General features: G+C 44.1%; 1 protein-coding gene and 1 long non-coding RNA gene across 2 annotated transcripts in view; both read left to right on the top strand.

The window, feature by feature from the left end:
- Positions 1 to 1,456: 1,456 nt before the first annotated feature.
- On the top strand, positions 1,457 to 4,777 carry LOC311124661. Its single transcript, XR_014612805.1, has 4 exons — positions 1,457 to 1,978; positions 2,201 to 2,282; positions 2,458 to 2,555; positions 4,630 to 4,777. It is a non-coding gene; the product is annotated as an uncharacterized lncRNA (long non-coding RNA).
- A 6,825-nt stretch (positions 4,778 to 11,602) lies between these two features.
- Positions 11,603 to 17,035, top strand: part of LOC311124659 (SH2/SH3 adapter protein NCK1-like) — a 56,099-nt gene continuing 50,666 nt past the window's right edge. The window contains exon 1 of the mRNA XM_084198768.1: positions 11,603 to 11,665. Coding sequence (XP_084054894.1) covers positions 11,632 to 11,665 — 34 coding nt within the window. The 5' untranslated portion in view covers positions 11,603 to 11,631. The remainder of the gene's footprint in view (positions 11,666 to 17,035) is intronic.

Here is a 17,035-nt window from a genome sequence, read left to right as displayed (position 1 = left end):
TGGAAGGCGTTATGTAATCGGCCATAACCCCACCCTTCATGTAAGTTAGAATGGCCTCTATTAAAAGGAAGAGGATCCCATCAGCTTTCTATAGGCTAAATCCATTTTAATTCCAGGTTGTAAGGCAACAAAATAGGAAAAATGCCAAGGGGGGGGGGGGTTGGGGGGGGGTGAATTCCTTCGCAAGCCTCTGTAGGAGGACCTGCTTCTTTGTTAACCGCTCAACACAGATTAGCCGCATGTGCTCACTTTCTCAAATCGTTTGGAGAATATATCCTTTCTATTTCATTCAGTTTTGTTCAATTGTATTCTTCATACTATAAAAATTGAACCATGGAATAATGCCATGGAATTCTAAGCTAATCTTGTCTGCTAAATGAACTAGTGTAGCCCACAGCCATATGGCATAGCCAGATAAGGGCCTAACATAAGGACAACTCAGAGGATGCTATTCTGTTCTTCTGAAATAGACTACATTTTCTTCATATCATGTTTCTTTAGACCCGTCTAAAATAAATAATGTATTTATTGTGAAGGTGTAGGCTATATTACATTATATATTACACTGTTTAAATGTAGATGTTCCAAAGGTCTGCATCAGTGGCTTGTAGGCTGTGTGTGGAAGCCAGGAGATGCTAAATGTGTTCATGTTAATTAACGGTCAATTACATTTTACATTTTAGTCATTTAGCAGACGCTCTTATCCAGAGCGACTTACAGTTTTAGTGAGTGCATACATTTTTCATAATTACCGTGAGACCAACACTGGAACAGTGTCGTGTATTTGGAGACCACAGGAGAGGTCTGAGGTCAAACTGATCCAGTGCGAACCCCTGTGCCTGTGGTCCGAAATCAAAACAAGTGTATTCAAGTCGAACAGCAGGTGAAGTTTGACTTCAGGTACTCTACCTACGTACCGCTGTAGCTGTCGTCATTTCAGAAAATGCAGCTATAATTACATTGTTTTTCCTATACCTGGTAATTTCACACTAATCATGTCTGTATTGAATTAACAGAATGCCAAGCTGTGCAAGAGACGGTTTCTGTTTCTTGGGAGACTGATGATGATGTTGATGATGCTGTTGATGATGCTGCATTCATTGCCCCACAACAACAACAACTGCATCAACGCCACTAAAAAGGCCACGCGTAGACTAATCCTTCTACTCTAACGTTAGTGAAGGATCGTAGACTAATCCTTCTACTCTAACGTTAGTGAAGGATCGTAGACTAATCCTTCTACTCTAACGTTAGTGAAGGATCGGATTGTACTTTCCGTATGGATGAAACCATCAGACGCTGAGGACGGACAGGGAAAGGTAGGCTAGGCTGTTGTAATGATTCATATGTTTGCCTTGGTCTAAATATTTCGCCATTGTTTTGGATAGCTTCCTAAGCGAGCTAATGTTATACAGCAGAACGCAGTCTTTAAGCTGGTTAAACCTGGGCCTTTTGCTTGTTAAACAAAGCATGAAAATGGGAGAATTCCTGCATCGTTTTCAACCATCCTTCAGTGACAATACAAAAAGAACATTGCCTGGCAAATGGGCTAGCTAGCTATACACACATCGACCTGCAAAGTGTTTGTCTGGCATGTACTAGCTACGAGACGTATGGTCAAATGATGACGCTAACTAACCCCATTTATCTGTGGTACCATGATGTGTACTAGACCTGCACCTAGCTAGGCTTTATGACAGATTGAACAAGGGTTAGTTCTAAAACATTTGGCTTTAAGTTGCTATTTCCTTTTGTTTCAGGTCATCCCAACCCCTTTGCACTTGGCTAAGTACATCGTGGTGGATCCGTCTACATTTAATTGGTTTCTGATGGCCTGTCTTTTTCCAGTTCCTCTTAACGATGCAGACTATCTGTGCGTCAACAGACTACGATCATCTCTGCTAAATCCCACCATCTATTGGCAGTGGAAGATTGGCTTCAGAGCTTCTGTGACACTGGGGGGGAGGTTGGCCACCAGGTAGGCTCCCACATGTACCACAGTACTATATATCACAAGGTCTTTATGATTTGCCCTTGTAGAGTAAACAGAGTGTGCTGTCTCACCCCTATAGGTCACTGTGCAAAATACGGAAGCTTATAAGTCAATGTGCCTTACAACTAACAAAGTACTGGATCTCTAATTGTTATAGATAGGTTATAGATAGGTTATAGATAGGTTCATAACCTTTTCCCCTTTTAGAGCAATGAAATTGGCAACAGCATCCTCACGGAGAAGGAAGGACTGATCAGAAGTGTTTCCTGAACATCATCTTCATCATCAGGTAACAATAACTTAACAGGTGACATTAGGTAGACCATTGTTATTTTCATGTTGATGATTTTATAACAAAGTAGGCCTAATGCCAGCCATTTTATGTTTTGTCCCTTATTGTAAAGTTGTTTCATATGTCCCTGTGACACTCTAATGCAGATATTTTGTTTTGTCTCACTAAAAAGATTGATGCCCTCGCAAAACTTTGAGACTGGGAGGGAGTGAATGACTGGAGAACAAGAGTCATCCACCACATCTGTTGGGCTTCATCAACCTCCGTGTGGTGAGGGAACCGTGGCGAAGTACACATCAGCTGCAAATCACATACAACACATCTACAGCCATGACAATGCCATACCCAAACTGTCTCCACGGAGCCCGTGAGGGACATGACAATGCCATCTACCCAAACTGTCTCCACGGAGCCCTTGAGGGACATGACAATGCCATCTACCCAAACTGTCTCCACGGAGCCCTTGAGGGACATGACAATGCCATCTACCCAAACTGTCTCCACGGAGCCCTTGAGGGACATGACAATGCCATCTACCCAAACTGTCTCCACGGAGCCCTTGAGGGACATGACAATGCCATCTACCCAAACTGTCTCCCTTGAGGGACAAAAATGGCTAAAACCAAATATGTAAAGGACATTCAGAAAGTATTCAGACCCCTTGATATTTTCCACATTTTGTTACGTTACAGCCTTATTCTTTTTCCAATCTACACACAATACCCCTTAATGACAAAGCAAAAACAGGTTTTTAGACATTTTGGTCATTTATAAAAAGAAAAACTCACATTTACGTAAGTATTCACACAGTACTTTGTTGAAGCACCTTTGGCAGTGATTACAGCCTCGAAACGTATTGGGTTTGACGCTACAAGCTTGGCACACCTGTATTTGGGGAGTTTCTCCCATTCTTCTCTGCAGATCCTCTCAAGCTCTGTCAGGTTGGATGGGGAGCGTAGCTGCACAGCTATTTTCAGGTCTCTCCAGAGATGTTCAATCGGGTTCAAGTCCGGGCTCTGACTGGGCCACTCAAGGACATTCAGAGGTTTGTCCCGAAGCCACTCCTGCGTTGTCTTGGCTGTATGCTTAGGGTTGTTGTCCTGTTGGAAGGTGAACCTTCGACCCAGTCTGAGGTCCTGAGCGCTCTGGATCAGGTTTTCATCAAGGATCTCGCTGTACTTTGCTCCGTTCATCTTTGCCTCGATCCTGACTAGTCTCCCAGTCCCTGCCGCTGAAAAACATCCCCACAGCATGATGCTGGCACCACCATGCTTCATATTTACATTTACATTTTAGTCATTTAGCAGACGCTCTTATCCAGAGCGACTTACAGTTAGTGAATACATCTTTTATTTTTTATTTTTTATACTGGCCCCCCGTGGGAATCGAACCCACAACCCTGGCGTTGCAAACGCCATGCTCTATCAACTGAGCTACATCCCTGCCGGCCATTCCCTCCCCTACCCTGGACGACGCTGGGCCAATTGTGCGCCGCCCATGAGTCTCCCGGTCGCGGCCGGCTGCGACAGAGCCTGGATTCGAACCAGGATCTCTAGTGGCACAGTTAGCACTGCGATGCAGTGCCTTAGACCACTGCGCCACTCAGGAGTAGGGATGGTGCCAGGTTTCCTCCAGACGTGACGCTTGGCATTCAGGCCAAAGAGTTCAATCTTGGTTTCATCAGACCAGAGAATCTTGTTTCTCATGGTCTGAGAGTCTTTAGGTGCCTTTTGGCAAACTCCAAGCGGGCTGTCATGTACCTTTTAATGAGGAGTGGCTTCCGTCTGGCCACTCTAGCATAAAGGCCTGATTGGTGGAGTGCTGCAGAGATGGTTGTCCTTCTGGAAGGTTCTCCCATCTCCACAGAGGAACTCTGGAGCTCTGTCAGAGTGATCATCGGGTTCCTGGTCACCTCCCTGACCAAGGCCCTTCTCCCCCGATTGTTCAGTTTGGCCGGGCGTCCAGCTCTTGATATAGCATGGCGTTTGCAACGCCAGGGTTGTGGGTTCGATTCCCACAGGTGTATGAAAAAAGTAATGTATGCACTAACTGTAAGTCGCTCTGGATAAGAGTGTCTGCTAAATGACTAAAATGTAAATGTAATTTTGTTTTCTAAAAACCTGTTTTTGCTATGTCATTAAGGGGTATTGTGTGTAGATTGATGAGGGAAATGTTTTAGTTAATCCATTTTAGAGTAAGGCTGTAACGTAACAAAATGTTGAAAAAGTCAAGGGGTCTGAATACTTTCCGAATTGCACTGTATATCTCAAGTTTGCCTATCTATCAAGCTGTTTGTTTTCTATAGTGGAATTTCAACCTTACAGATCTCCATTTTGCTCAACAGGCACCAAGGCTGGGGAAAAACTGTCTGGCATCATCCTGAACACACTAGAGGTCTTCACGGGTCCAACAGACCCGTTCTAAGATCCGACCCGGGATGCGAGCGGGTCTGGGTGCCACGGGTCTCGTGTAATAAAAATGGATTTACCAACTGGACCCTATTGGATATTTTTCTCTCTTAATTGCCTGTTTGTGTGATGAGACCTGAGTCTGCTTGTTATCTGTGTCAGACAACTCAGTAAAACATATAGCTGAGGAGAGCGGGTAGCCTTGGCTACTGTTGGTTGTGAAGATGTCAAACAAAAGTTAGAGGAGAGCGAGTGTAGTGAAAAGAAGCCGACTATGGGGGATGTCCTCTGGGACTAGAGGTTAATAACAAGGGGGATGTCCTCGGGGACTAGAGGTTAATAACAAGGGGAATGTCCTCGGGGACTAGAGGTTAATAACAAGGGGGATGTCCTCGGGGACTAGAGGTTAATAACAAGGGGAATGTCCTCTGGGACTAGAGGTTAATAACAAGGGGAATGTCCTCTGGGACTAGAGGTTAATAACAAGGGGAATGTCCTCGGGGACTAGAGGTTAATAACAAGGGGGATGTCCTCGGGGACTAGAGGTTAATAACAAGGGGAATGTCCTCTGGGACTAGAGGTTAATAACAAGGGGAATGTCCTCGGGGACTAGAGGTTAATAACAAGGGGAATGTCCTCTGGGACTAGAGGTTAATAACAAGGGGAATGTCCTCTGGGACTAGAGGTTAATAACAAGGGGAATGTCCTCGGGGACTAGAGGTTAATAACAAGGGGAATGTCCTCTGGGACTAGAGGTTAATAACAAGGGGAATGTCCTCTGGGACTAGAGGTTAATAACAAGGGGGATGTCCTCGGGGACTAGAGGTTAATAACAAGGGGGATGTCCTCTGGGACACGTTTTAATATTATAGTGGACTAAGATGAGAAGAGGCGTGGCCAAATGGACCGTGTGCAACTCGCTATTCAGGTTTGATGCAATTTTCTACCTTTCATTGATTTATTTTCGTATTTATTATCAATTGTTTAGTCATTAATAATTAGTATTATTATAGGCCTTATTGTAAAATAAATAGCATTAGCCTATTGTAAGGTAGGTTTACAGTAGGCCAGCATGTTGGTAATAGCTGAAATATAAGCCTGTTCAAAACCTTTTTGAAGGTTTCATTCTGTTGAGACATTTTCTTTGGCCAAATTAAGATCCAGCTGTAATGTTTGATGCAATATAATAGAATAACCAGCAGACCTACTAGGCTACTCAGAAAAAACCATGGAAAGGAAAACAACCAAAGAGGGCAAGATGCAAAACATAATGTAATGCCACAATATAATAACCCGCTGGTATTTTCCATATAAACAATGACTTGACTTTCTTTTGATACCTAAACAAAGCATCTTCTGTGAAGGTTTGGTGTGTTACCGTTCCCCCTATCATTAGGCTACTGAATGTCCCTCTGTCATTAGGCTACTGAATGTCCCTCTATCATTAGGCTACTGAATGTCCCTCTGCCATTAGGCTACTGAATGTCCCCCTATCATTAGGCTACTGAATGTCCCTCTGTCATTAGGCTACTGAATGTCCCTCTGTCATTAGGCTACTGAATGTCCCTCTGCCATTAGGCTACTGAATGTCCCTCTATCATTAGGCTACTGAATGTCCCTCTGCCATTAGGCTACTGAATGTCCCTCTGTCATTAGGCTACTGAATGTCCCTCTATCATTAGGCTACTGAATGTCCCCCTATCATTAGGCTACTGAATGTCCCCCTATCATTAGGCTACTGAATGTCCCTCTGTCATTAGGCTACTGAATGTCCCCCTATCATTAGGCTACTGAATGTCCCTCTATCATTAGGCTACTGAATGTCCCTCTGTCATTAGGCTACTGAATGTCCCCCTATCATTAGGCTACTGAATGTCCCTCTATCATTAGGCTACTGAATGTCCCTCTGTCATTAGGCTACTGAATGTCCCCCTATCATTAGGCTACTGAATGTCCCTCTGTCATTAGGCTACTGAATGTCCCCCTATCATTAGGCTACTGAATGTCCCCCTATCATTAGGCTACTGAATGTCCCTCTGTCATTAGGCTACGTAATGTTTTATGCCTGCCAAGGAGTTACTCCTTCAATCTAACAATATAATGCTTATGTTTATAAAAAATATTCTGATAGAAAATTAATCAATTAGCCTCCTAACCCTCCTTCTGTAGGTCTGTATCTGTATAGCAGTAGTAGCCTATCTGACAATAATAATAATAATATAATATGCCATTTAGCAGACGCTTTTATCCGAAGCGACTTACAGTCATGTGTGCATACATTTTTGTGTATGGGTGGTCCCGGGGATCGAACCCACTACCTTGGCGTTACAAGCGCCACGCTCTACCAGCTGAGCTACAGAGGACCAAGGATAACGAAATCCATGTCGCTGCAGTAGAATGCTGTCACACTACCGTCACGCTGCAGTAGAATGCTGTCACACTACCATAACTGTGGAGGTAGGCGCTAACCCTAACCCTAGAACTGTGGAGGTAGGAGCTAACCCTAACCCTAGAACTGTGGAGGTAGGAGCTAACCCTAACCCTAGAACTGTGGAGGTAGGAGCTAACCCTAGAACTGTGGAGGTAGGAGCTAACCCTAACCCTAGAACTGTGGAGGTAGGAGCTAACCCTAACCCTAGAACCATGGAGGTAGGAGCTAACCCTAACCCTAACTGTGGAGGTAGGAGCTAACCCTAACCCTAGAACTGTGGACGTAGGAGCTAACCCTAACCCTAACTGTGGAGGTAGGAGCTAACCCTAACCCTAGAGCGGTGGAGGTAGGAGCTAACCCTAACCCTAACTGTGGAGGTAGGAGCTAACCCTAACCCTAGAACTGTGGAGGTAGGAGCTAACCCTAACTGTGGAGGTAGGACCTAACCCTAACCCTAGAACTGTGGAGGTAGGAGCTAACCCTAACCCTAGAACTGTGGAGGTAGGAGCTAACCCTAACCCTAACTGTGGAGGTAGGAGCTAACCCTAACCCTAACTGTGGAGGTAGGAGCTAACCCTAGAACTGTGGAGGTAGGAGCTAACCCTAACCCTAGAACTGTGGAGGTAGGAGCTAACCCTAACCCTAGAACTGTGGAGGTAGGAGCTAACCCTAACCCTAACTGTGGAGGTAGGAGCTAACCCTAACCCTAACTGTGGAGGTAGGAGCTAACCCTAACCCTAGAACTGTGGAGGTAGGAGCTAACCCTAGAACTGTGGAGGTAGGAGCTAACCCTAACTGTGGAGGTAGGACCTAACCCTAACCCTAGAACTGTGGAGGTAGGAGCTAACCCTAACCCTAACTGTGGAGGTAGGAGCTAATCCTAACCCGTAATCCTATATATTCAGTGCACTTGGAAAGTTTCCTTATCAATCTACACACAATACCCCATAATGACAAACCCCCCCCCCAAAAAAAACATATATATATTTTAATGTATTAAAAATAAAATACTGAAATTTAACATTTACATAAGTATTCAGACCCTTTGCTATGAGACTCGAAATTGAGCTCAGGTGCATCCTGTTTCCATTGATCATCCTTGAGATGTTTCTACAACTTGATTTGGAGTTGGGGCTGTGGCGGTCACGAAATGTTGTCAGCCGGTGATTGACAAGCAAATAACTGTCGGTCTCACGGTAATTGGCCGTTGATTAACATAAACACAGTTAGCATCTCCTGGCTTCCACACACAGCCTGTAATATAGCCCACATCTATTTATTTAGAGGTCTAAAGAAACATGACATGATGAAAATGTAGTCTATTTCAGAAGAACATAATAGCATACTCAGAGTTGTCCTTATGTTAGGCCCTTATCTGGCTGTGCCATATGGCTGTGGGCTACACTAGTTCATTTAACAGACAAGATTTGCTTATAATTCCGTGGCATTATTTTAAAGTATGAAGAATACAATTGAACAAAGCTGAATAAAATAGAAAGGATATTTTCTCCAAACGATTTGAGAGAGTGAGCACGTGGCTATTCTGTGTTGAGCGGTTAACAAAGAAATAGGTATACCTACAGTGCATTAGGAAAGTATTCAGACCCCTTCCCTTTTTCCAAATTTTGTTACGTTACAACCTTATTCTAAAATTGATTAAATTGTTTTTTCCCCTCATCAATCTACACACAATACCCCATGATGACAAAGAAAAAAACTTAAATATAACATTTACGTAAGTATTCAGACCGTTTACTATGAGACTCCAAATTGAGCTCAGGTGCATCCTGTTTGCATTGATCATCCTTGGGGTGTTTCTACAACTTGATTGGAGTCCACCTGTGGTAAATTCAATTGATTGGACATGATTTGGAAAGGCACATACCTGTCTATATAAGGTCCCACAGTTGACAGTGCATGTCAGAGCAAAAAACAAGCCATGAGGGCGAAGGAATTGTCTGTAGAGCTCCGAGACAGGATTGTGTCGAGGCACCGATCTGGGGAAGGGTCCCAAAAAATGTCTGCAGCATTGAAGGTCCCCAAGAACACAGTGGCCTCCATCATTCTTAAATGGAAGAAGTTTGGAACCACCAAGACTCTTCCTAGAGCTGGCCGCCCGGCCAAACTGAGCAATCGGGGGAGAAGGGCCTTGGTCAGGGAGGTGACCAAGAATCCGATGATCACTCTGACAGAGCTCTAGAGTTCCTCTGTGGAGATGGGAGAACTTTCCAGAAGGACAACCATCTCTGCAGCACTCCACCAATCAGGCCTTTATGGTAGAGTGGCCAGGCGGAAGCCACTCCTCAGTAAAAGGCACATGACAGCCCGCTTGGAGTTTGCCAAAAGGCACCTAAAGGACTCTGACCATGAGAAACAAGATTCTCTGAACTGATTAAACCACGATTGAAGTCTTTGGCCTGAATGCCAAGCGTCACGTCTGGAGGAAACCTGGCACCATCCCTACGGTGAAGCATGGTGGTGGCAGCATCATGCTGTGGGGATGTTTTTCAGCGGCAGGGACTGGGAGACTAGTCAGGATCGAGGGAAAGATGAACGGAGCAAAGTACAGAGAGATCCTTGATGAAAACCTACTCCAGAGCGCTCATAACCTCAGACTGGGGCGAAGGTTCACCTTCCAACAGGACAAAGACCCTAAGCACACAGCCAAGACAACGCAGGAGTGGCTTCGGGACAAACCTCTGAATGTCCTTGAGTGGCCCAGTCAGAGCCCGGACTTGAACCCGATCGAACATCTCTGGAGAGACATGAAAATAGCTGTGCAGCGACGCTCCCCATCCAACCTGACAGAGCTTGAGAGGATCTGCAGAGAAGAATGGGAGAAACTCCCCAAATACAGGTGTCCTAAACTTGTAGCGTCATACCCAAGAAGACTCTAGGCTGTAATCGCTGCCAAAGGTGCTTCAACAAAGTACTGAGTAAAGGGTCTGAATACTTATGTAAATGTGATGTTAATGTTTTTTAATTTTTTATAAATTTGCCCAACATTTTAAAAACCTGTTTTTGCTTTATCATTATGTGGTATTGTCTGTAGATTGATGAGGGGAAAAAAACAATTTAAACAATTTTAGAATATGGCTATAACATAACAAAATGTGGAAAAAGTCAAGGGGTCTTAGTACTTTCCGAATGCACTGTGTATGTATATGTAAGTACCAGTCAAAAGTTTGGAGAGAGTGAAGGAAAAGCATCCAACAAGTGCTCAGCATATGTGGGAACTCCTTCAAGACTGTTGGAAAAGCATTCCGCATGAAGCTGGTTGAGAGAATGTCAAGCGTGTGCAAAGCCGTCATCAAGGCAAAGGATGGCTACTTTGAAGAATCTAAAATATAAAATGTATTTTGATTTGTTTAACACTTTTTTGGTTACTACATGATTCCATATGTGTTATTTCATAGTTTTGAAGTCTTCACTGTTATTCTACAATGTAGAAAATAGTAAAAATAAACGAAAACCCTGGAATGAGTAGGTGTGTCCAAACTGTGTGTGTGTGTGTGTGTATATATATATATATATATGTGTGTGTGTGTGTGTGTGTGTGTTTATATATATATATATATATATACATACACACACACACAAACAAACAAACAGCTTGATAGATAGGCAAACTTGAGATACACAGTGCATTCAGAAAGTATTCAGACCCCTTGACTTAAAAAAAAAAAAATGACATTACAGCCTTATGCTAGAGCAGTGAGGGTAGCTGACAGCCAAATGGCACCCTATGGACCCTGGTAGGACATTAAATAGGAAACGGGGTGGTATTTGGGACTCATCCATGTTCTATTGTATCAACTGCTGGGCTTTAGCTGGGGGTGCGGGATGGTTGGATGGATTGTGCCTGAGTGTGTGTGTAGAGTTTCGGAACCAAAATCGAAAACCGTGATTCTTTTTTTAATTACCTAAACTGCACCGACCTCAAAAAGCACTAATCGCTCAGCACTAACACACACAGTTAGGTTATTCCCCTCTCTCTTTAACTTCTCATTTCTGCCCTGATGATGAAATGTTCCCCTTTCCTCTCTCTCTCTCCCCTCTTTCTCTCTCTCTCCCCTCTCTCTCTCTCTCTCTCTCCCCTCTCTCTCTCTCTCTCTCTCCCCTCTCTCTCTCTCTCTCTCTCCCCTCTTTCTCTCTCTCTCTCCCCTCTTTCTCTCTCTCTCTCCCCTCTTTCTCTCTCTCTCTCTCTCTCTCTCTCTCTCTGTCTCTCTCTCTCTCTCTCTCTCTCTCTCTCGCTCTCTCCCCCCCCCATAGGGAGGCTTAGCTCGGACTGTTCCTTTCTTCACCTCTCTCACCCTCTGAGATGCATTGACTGGGCTGTGCTCAGTGGGAAGTTAGCTGAGGCCTCTATCCCTGCCTCCCTATTGGTTGAGGCAGGTCACATGTCCAGGGAGTGGGCTGCCTGCCCTTCTCCTCTCTCTGGGTGTTCACATGGAATAACTATACAGCTGTAGTGGAGAGTGAAGAGAGAAAAGAGGGTGCGCCCAACATGGACATGGCTAACCTCTTCAAGCACTTCTTCCGTGAGTTTTGACATTTCTGGTCTGATAGAGATCCTCTGCTTTTCTGGGAAATGTTTCTGGTTGGATTTGACTTGGGAATGACTTAGTTTAAGATGCCCTGAAAAGGGAGAAGTTCAGTTGTTTCTTCCCTCCCTGAGTTTGGAGGAAGAAGAGGAAGAGAGGGGTCGTTTGGTTCCTTTCCCTTTCTGGTTTTCCACTCAGTGATTCCTGTGTTTTCTGCTTTAGGGAGTGTTCAAGAATGTGTGTTTTATAGATAGAGAGAAGAGGATTATGAGAATCCAGCCATGTTGTCTGTTAGTTAGGCTAGTTAGTTAGGCTAGTTAGTTAGGCTAGTTAGTTAGGCTAGTTAGTTAGGCTAGGTAGTTAGGCTAGTTAGTTAGGCTAGTTAGTTAGGCTAGGTAGTTAGGCTAGGTAGTTAGGCTAGTTAGTTAGGCTAGTTAGTTAGGCTAGTTAGTTAGGCTAGGTAGTTAGGCTAGTTAGTTAGGCTAGTTAGTTAGGCTAGTTAGTTAGGCTAGTTAGTTTGTGTTAGTTAGTTAGTTGTACACTAGAGTAGAGCCTGTAGTACACTAAAGTTTACTGTAGTTTCCTACACTAAAGATTACTGTAGTTTCCTACACTAAAGTGGACTGTAGTTTCCTACACTAAAGATTACTGTAGTTTCCTACACTAAAGATTACTGTAGTTTCCTACACTAAAGTTTACTGTAGTTTCCTACACTAAAGATTACTGTAGTTTCCTACACTAAAGTTTACTGTCGTTTCCTACACTAAAGTTTACTGTAGTTTCCTACACTAAAGTGGACTGTAGTTTCCTACACTAAAGATTACTGTAGTTTCCTACACTAAAGATTACTGTAGTTTCCTACACTAAAGTTTACTGTAGTTTCCTACACTAAAGATTACTGTAGTTTCCTACACTAAAGTTTACTGTAGTTTCCTACACTAAAGATTACTGTAGTTTCCTACACTAAAGTTTACTGTCGTTTCCTACACTAAAGATTACTGTAGTTTCCTACACTAAATTGGACTGTAGGGATGCAGTTGTTCTTTTATTTTACAGTAGAGAAAGCTGTAGGTTGTACACCAAACTGGACTGTAGTTTTGCCAGATTATAATCCTTCCTAAATTACATGTTTTGGAAATGTACAAGAGGATGTGTAAAGATTACTAAATACTCTGCTTTCAATCTGGGGAGGTAATCTCATTTTAGGGAGTGTGTGTGTGGGGGGGTGGGGGGGGGTAGTCTGACTCTCCTGTAGCCCAGGGAGGGTTACTGCTGGGGGGGTCTTTGGGTTGTGGGTTACTCCCCCTCTCTCCCCTCCCCCTCTCTAATGAGTTACAGTAGGGGGGATGTGGGGGCTCTCTCCCCTCCCCCTCTCTAATGAGTTACAGTAGGGGGGATGTGGGGGATGACCTTGGGGATCCATGTAGAACACTGTGGTCATTGTGTCATAAGATGGGGGGTCTGTCTCCTGTCTGTCTGTCTGTCTGTCTGTCTGTCTGTCTGTCTCCTGTCTGTCTGTCTCCTGTCTGTCTGTCTGTCTGTCTGTCTGTCTGTCTCCTGTCTGTCTGTCTGTCTGTCTGTCTCCTGTCTGTCTGTCTGTCTGTCTCCTGTCTCTCTCCTGTCTCCTGTCTGTCTGTCTGTCTGTCTGTCTCCTGTCTGTCTGTCTGTCTGTCTCCTGTCTGTCTGTCTGTCTCCTGTCTCTCTCCTGTCTCCTGTCTGTCTGTCTGTCTCCTGTCTCTCTCCTGTCTCCTGTCTGTCTGTCTGTCTGTATGTACAGTGCTTTCAGGAAAGTATTCAGACACCTTGACTTTTTCCACATTTTGTTAGGTTACAGCCTTATTCTAAAATTTTATGAATTGGTTTTTTTCCCTCAACACAATACCCCATAATGACAAGGCAAAACTGGTTTTTATAAATGTTTGCTAATAAATAAAAAATAAAAAACAGGAATATAACGTTTACATAAGTATTCAGACCCTTTACTCAGTACTTTGTTGAAGCACCTTTTGGCAGCGATTACAGCCTCGAGTCTTCTTGGGTACACCTGTATTTGGGGAGTTTCTCCCATTCTTCTCTGCAGATCCTCTCAAGCTCTGTCAGGTTGGATGGGGAGCGTTGCTGCACAGCTATTTTCAGGTCTCTCCAGAGATGTTCGATCGGGTTCAAGTCCGGGCTCTGGCTGGGCCACTGAAGGACATTCAGAGGTTTGTCCCGAAGCCACTCCTGCGTTGTCTTGGCTGTGTGCTTAGGTTCGTTTCCTGTTGGAAGGTGAACCTTCGCCCAAGTCTGACGTCCGGAGCGCTCTGGAGCAGGTTTTCATCAAGGATCTCGCTGTACTTTGCTCCGTTCATCTTTGCCTCGATCCTGACTAGTCTCCCAGTCCCTGCCGCTGAAAAACATCCCCACAGCATGATGCTGCCACCACCATGCTTCACCGTAGGGATGGTACCAGGTTTCCTCCAGACGTGACGCTTGACCTTCAGGCCAAAGAGTTCAATCGTGGTTTCATCAGACCAGAGAATCTTGTTTCTCATGGTCTGAGAGTCTTTAGGTGCCTTTTGGCAAACTCCAAGCTGGCTGTCATGTGCCTTTTACTGAGGAGTGGCTTCCGTCTGGCCACTCTACCATAAAGGCCTGATTGGTGGACTGCTGTGAAGATGGTTGTCCTTCTGGAAGGTTCTCCCATCTCCACAGAGGAACTCTGGCTCTCTGTCAGAGTGACCAGCGGGTTCTTGGTCACCTCCCTGACCAAGGCCCTTCTCCCCCGATTGCTCAGTTTGGCCGGGCGGCCTGCTCTAGGAAGAGTCTTGGTGGTTCCAAATGTCTTCCATTTAAGAATGATGGAGGCCACTGTGTTCTTGGGGACCTTCAATGCTGCAGAAATTTTTTGGTACCCTTCCCCAGATCTGTGCCTTGACATAATCCTGTCTCGGAGCTCTACAGACAATTCCTTCGCCCTCATGGCTTGGTTTTTGCTCTGACATGCACTGTCAACTGTGGGACCTTATATAGACAGGTGTGTGCCTTTCCAAATCATGTCCAATCAATTTAATTTACCACAGGTAGACACCAATCAAGTTGTAGAAACATCTCAAGGATGATCAATGGAAACAGGATGCACCTGAGCTCAATTTCGAGTCTCATAGCAAAGGGTCTGAATACTTCTGTAAATAAGGTATTTCAGTTTTTTTTTTATACATTTGCAAAAATTTCTAAAAACCTGTTTTCGCTTTGTCATTATGGGGTATTGTGCCTAGATTGCTGAGAATTCTTTATTTTTATTTTGTTTATCCATTTTTAACAAATTTGTGGAAAAAGTCAAGGGGTCTGAATACTTTCCGCAATCGATTGATGAGTCCAGGGTATCTACTCCTCAACCAGTCAGTTATCAGGAACAGGAATGTGTGTACTTACTATATATAATATATACTTATATACTATACTTATATAATATTATACAGAGATAATTATTTACTCTCCTCTCCTCTCTTTTGTTTTCTATGGTAGGGTAGCTAGATGTGTTTTCTATGGTAGGGTAGCTAGATGTGTTTTCTATGGTAGGGTAGCTAGATGTGTTTTCTATGGTAGGGTAGCTAGATGTGTTTTCTATGGTAGGGTAGCTAGATGTGTTTTCTATGGTAGGGTAGCTAGATGTGTTTTCTATGGTAGGGTAGCTAGATGTGTTTTCTATGGTAGGGTAGCTAGATGTGTTTTCTATGGTAGGGTAGCTAGATGTGTTTTCTATGGTAGGGTAGCTAGATGTGTTTTCTATGGTAGGGTAGCTAGATGTGTTTTCTATGGTAGGGTAGCTAGATGTGTTTTCTATGGTAGGGTAGCTAGATGTGTTTTCTATGGTAGGGTAGCTAGATGTGTTTTCTATGGTAGGGTAGCTAGATGTGTTTTCTATGGTAGGGTAGCTAGATGTGTTTTATATGGTAGGGTAGCTAGATGTGTTTTTTATGGTAGGGTAGCTAGATGTGTTTTCTATGGTAGGGTAGCTAGATGTGTTTTCTATGGTAGGGTAGCTAAATGTGTTTTCTATGGTAGGGTAGCTAGATGTGTTTTCTATGGTAGGGTAGCTAGATGTGTTTTCTATGGGAGGGTAGCTAGATGTGTTTTCTATGGTAGGGTAGCTAGATGTCTTGGTTAGCAGGGGTGTAGTGATGAGGAGCGACGCTCCATCACTTATTTTCAATTTGAGAATACACAGTACAATGAATTGCCTACTCACAATAAAGCTCTCCTCGTAAACAGCGCCATGATATTAAAGCTATATGTATTTGTATTTACATTAGGCTATAGCCTACCAATACGGTGGGGGAGTGAATGATGAACTGTAGGCTTTGTGCCTACCAATAGCTACACCATGTAGTATTATGCCTAACAGGGTATAGGTCTACTGTAAACTATTGATGTTTGTTCCTGAACTGGCCGAACGGCAGAGCTATCCTTCAGCACCACAAGTTGGTTTGACTTCTTTAACGTTATTGGGCGATCCTGCCGCTGACCCTCCCGTCCCTTTAAGGGCGACTCCAATCACTTCAAATGACATCTCATCACGATCTGCAGCCTACGCCTAATAATCACGCACATCACTTATTATAATCACAAATAGAAGATTAGCACTTCTCACAATGGTGCTGGTTTAGTCAAGTTTGATCAAAGCTGAATCATTGTCTTGCAACGATTAATTTTGTATTTTACGTAACAGAATTGAGTATAATACCATAGCACAGTAGACCTATAGAGTTATGGGTTGTCGCTCCTCCCTTGTACTTGATTGATGAATTGAGGTCATTAATTAGTAAGGAACTCCCCTCATCTGGTTGTCTAGGTCTTAGTAAGGAACTCCCCCCACCTGGTTGTCTAGGTCTTAGTAAGGAACTCCCCTCACCTGGTTGTCTAGGTCTTAGTAAGGAACTCCCCTCACCTGGTTGTCTAGGTCTTAGTAAGGAACTCCCCCCATCTGGTTGTCTAGGTCTTAGTAAGGAACTCCCCTCACCTGGTTGTCTAGGTCTTAGTAAGGAACTCCCCTCACCTGGTTGTCTAGGTCTTAGTAAGGAACTCCCCTCACCTGGTTGTCTAGGTCTTAGTAAGGAACTCCCCTCACCTGGTTGTCTAGGTCTTAGTAAGGAACTCCCCTCACCTGGTTGTCTAGGTCTTAGTAAGGAACTCCCCTCACCTGGTTGTCCAGGTCTTAGTAAGGAACTCCCCTCACCTGGTTGTCTAGGTCTTAGTAAGGAACTCCCCCCACCTGGTTGTCTAGGTCTTAGTAAGGAACTCCCCTCACCTGGTTGTCCAGGTCTTAGTAAGGAACTCCCCTCACCTGGTTGTCTAGGTCTTAGTAAGGAACTCCCTTCACCTGGT

This window comes from Coregonus lavaretus (assembly GCF_964263955.1).
Source record: "Coregonus lavaretus genome assembly, contig: HAP1_SCAFFOLD_378, whole genome shotgun sequence".
Classification (NCBI taxonomy): Eukaryota; Metazoa; Chordata; class Actinopteri; order Salmoniformes; family Salmonidae; genus Coregonus; species Coregonus lavaretus.
Note: the sequence above shows the minus strand (reverse complement) of the source record. Positions and strands in the feature narration are given on the sequence as shown.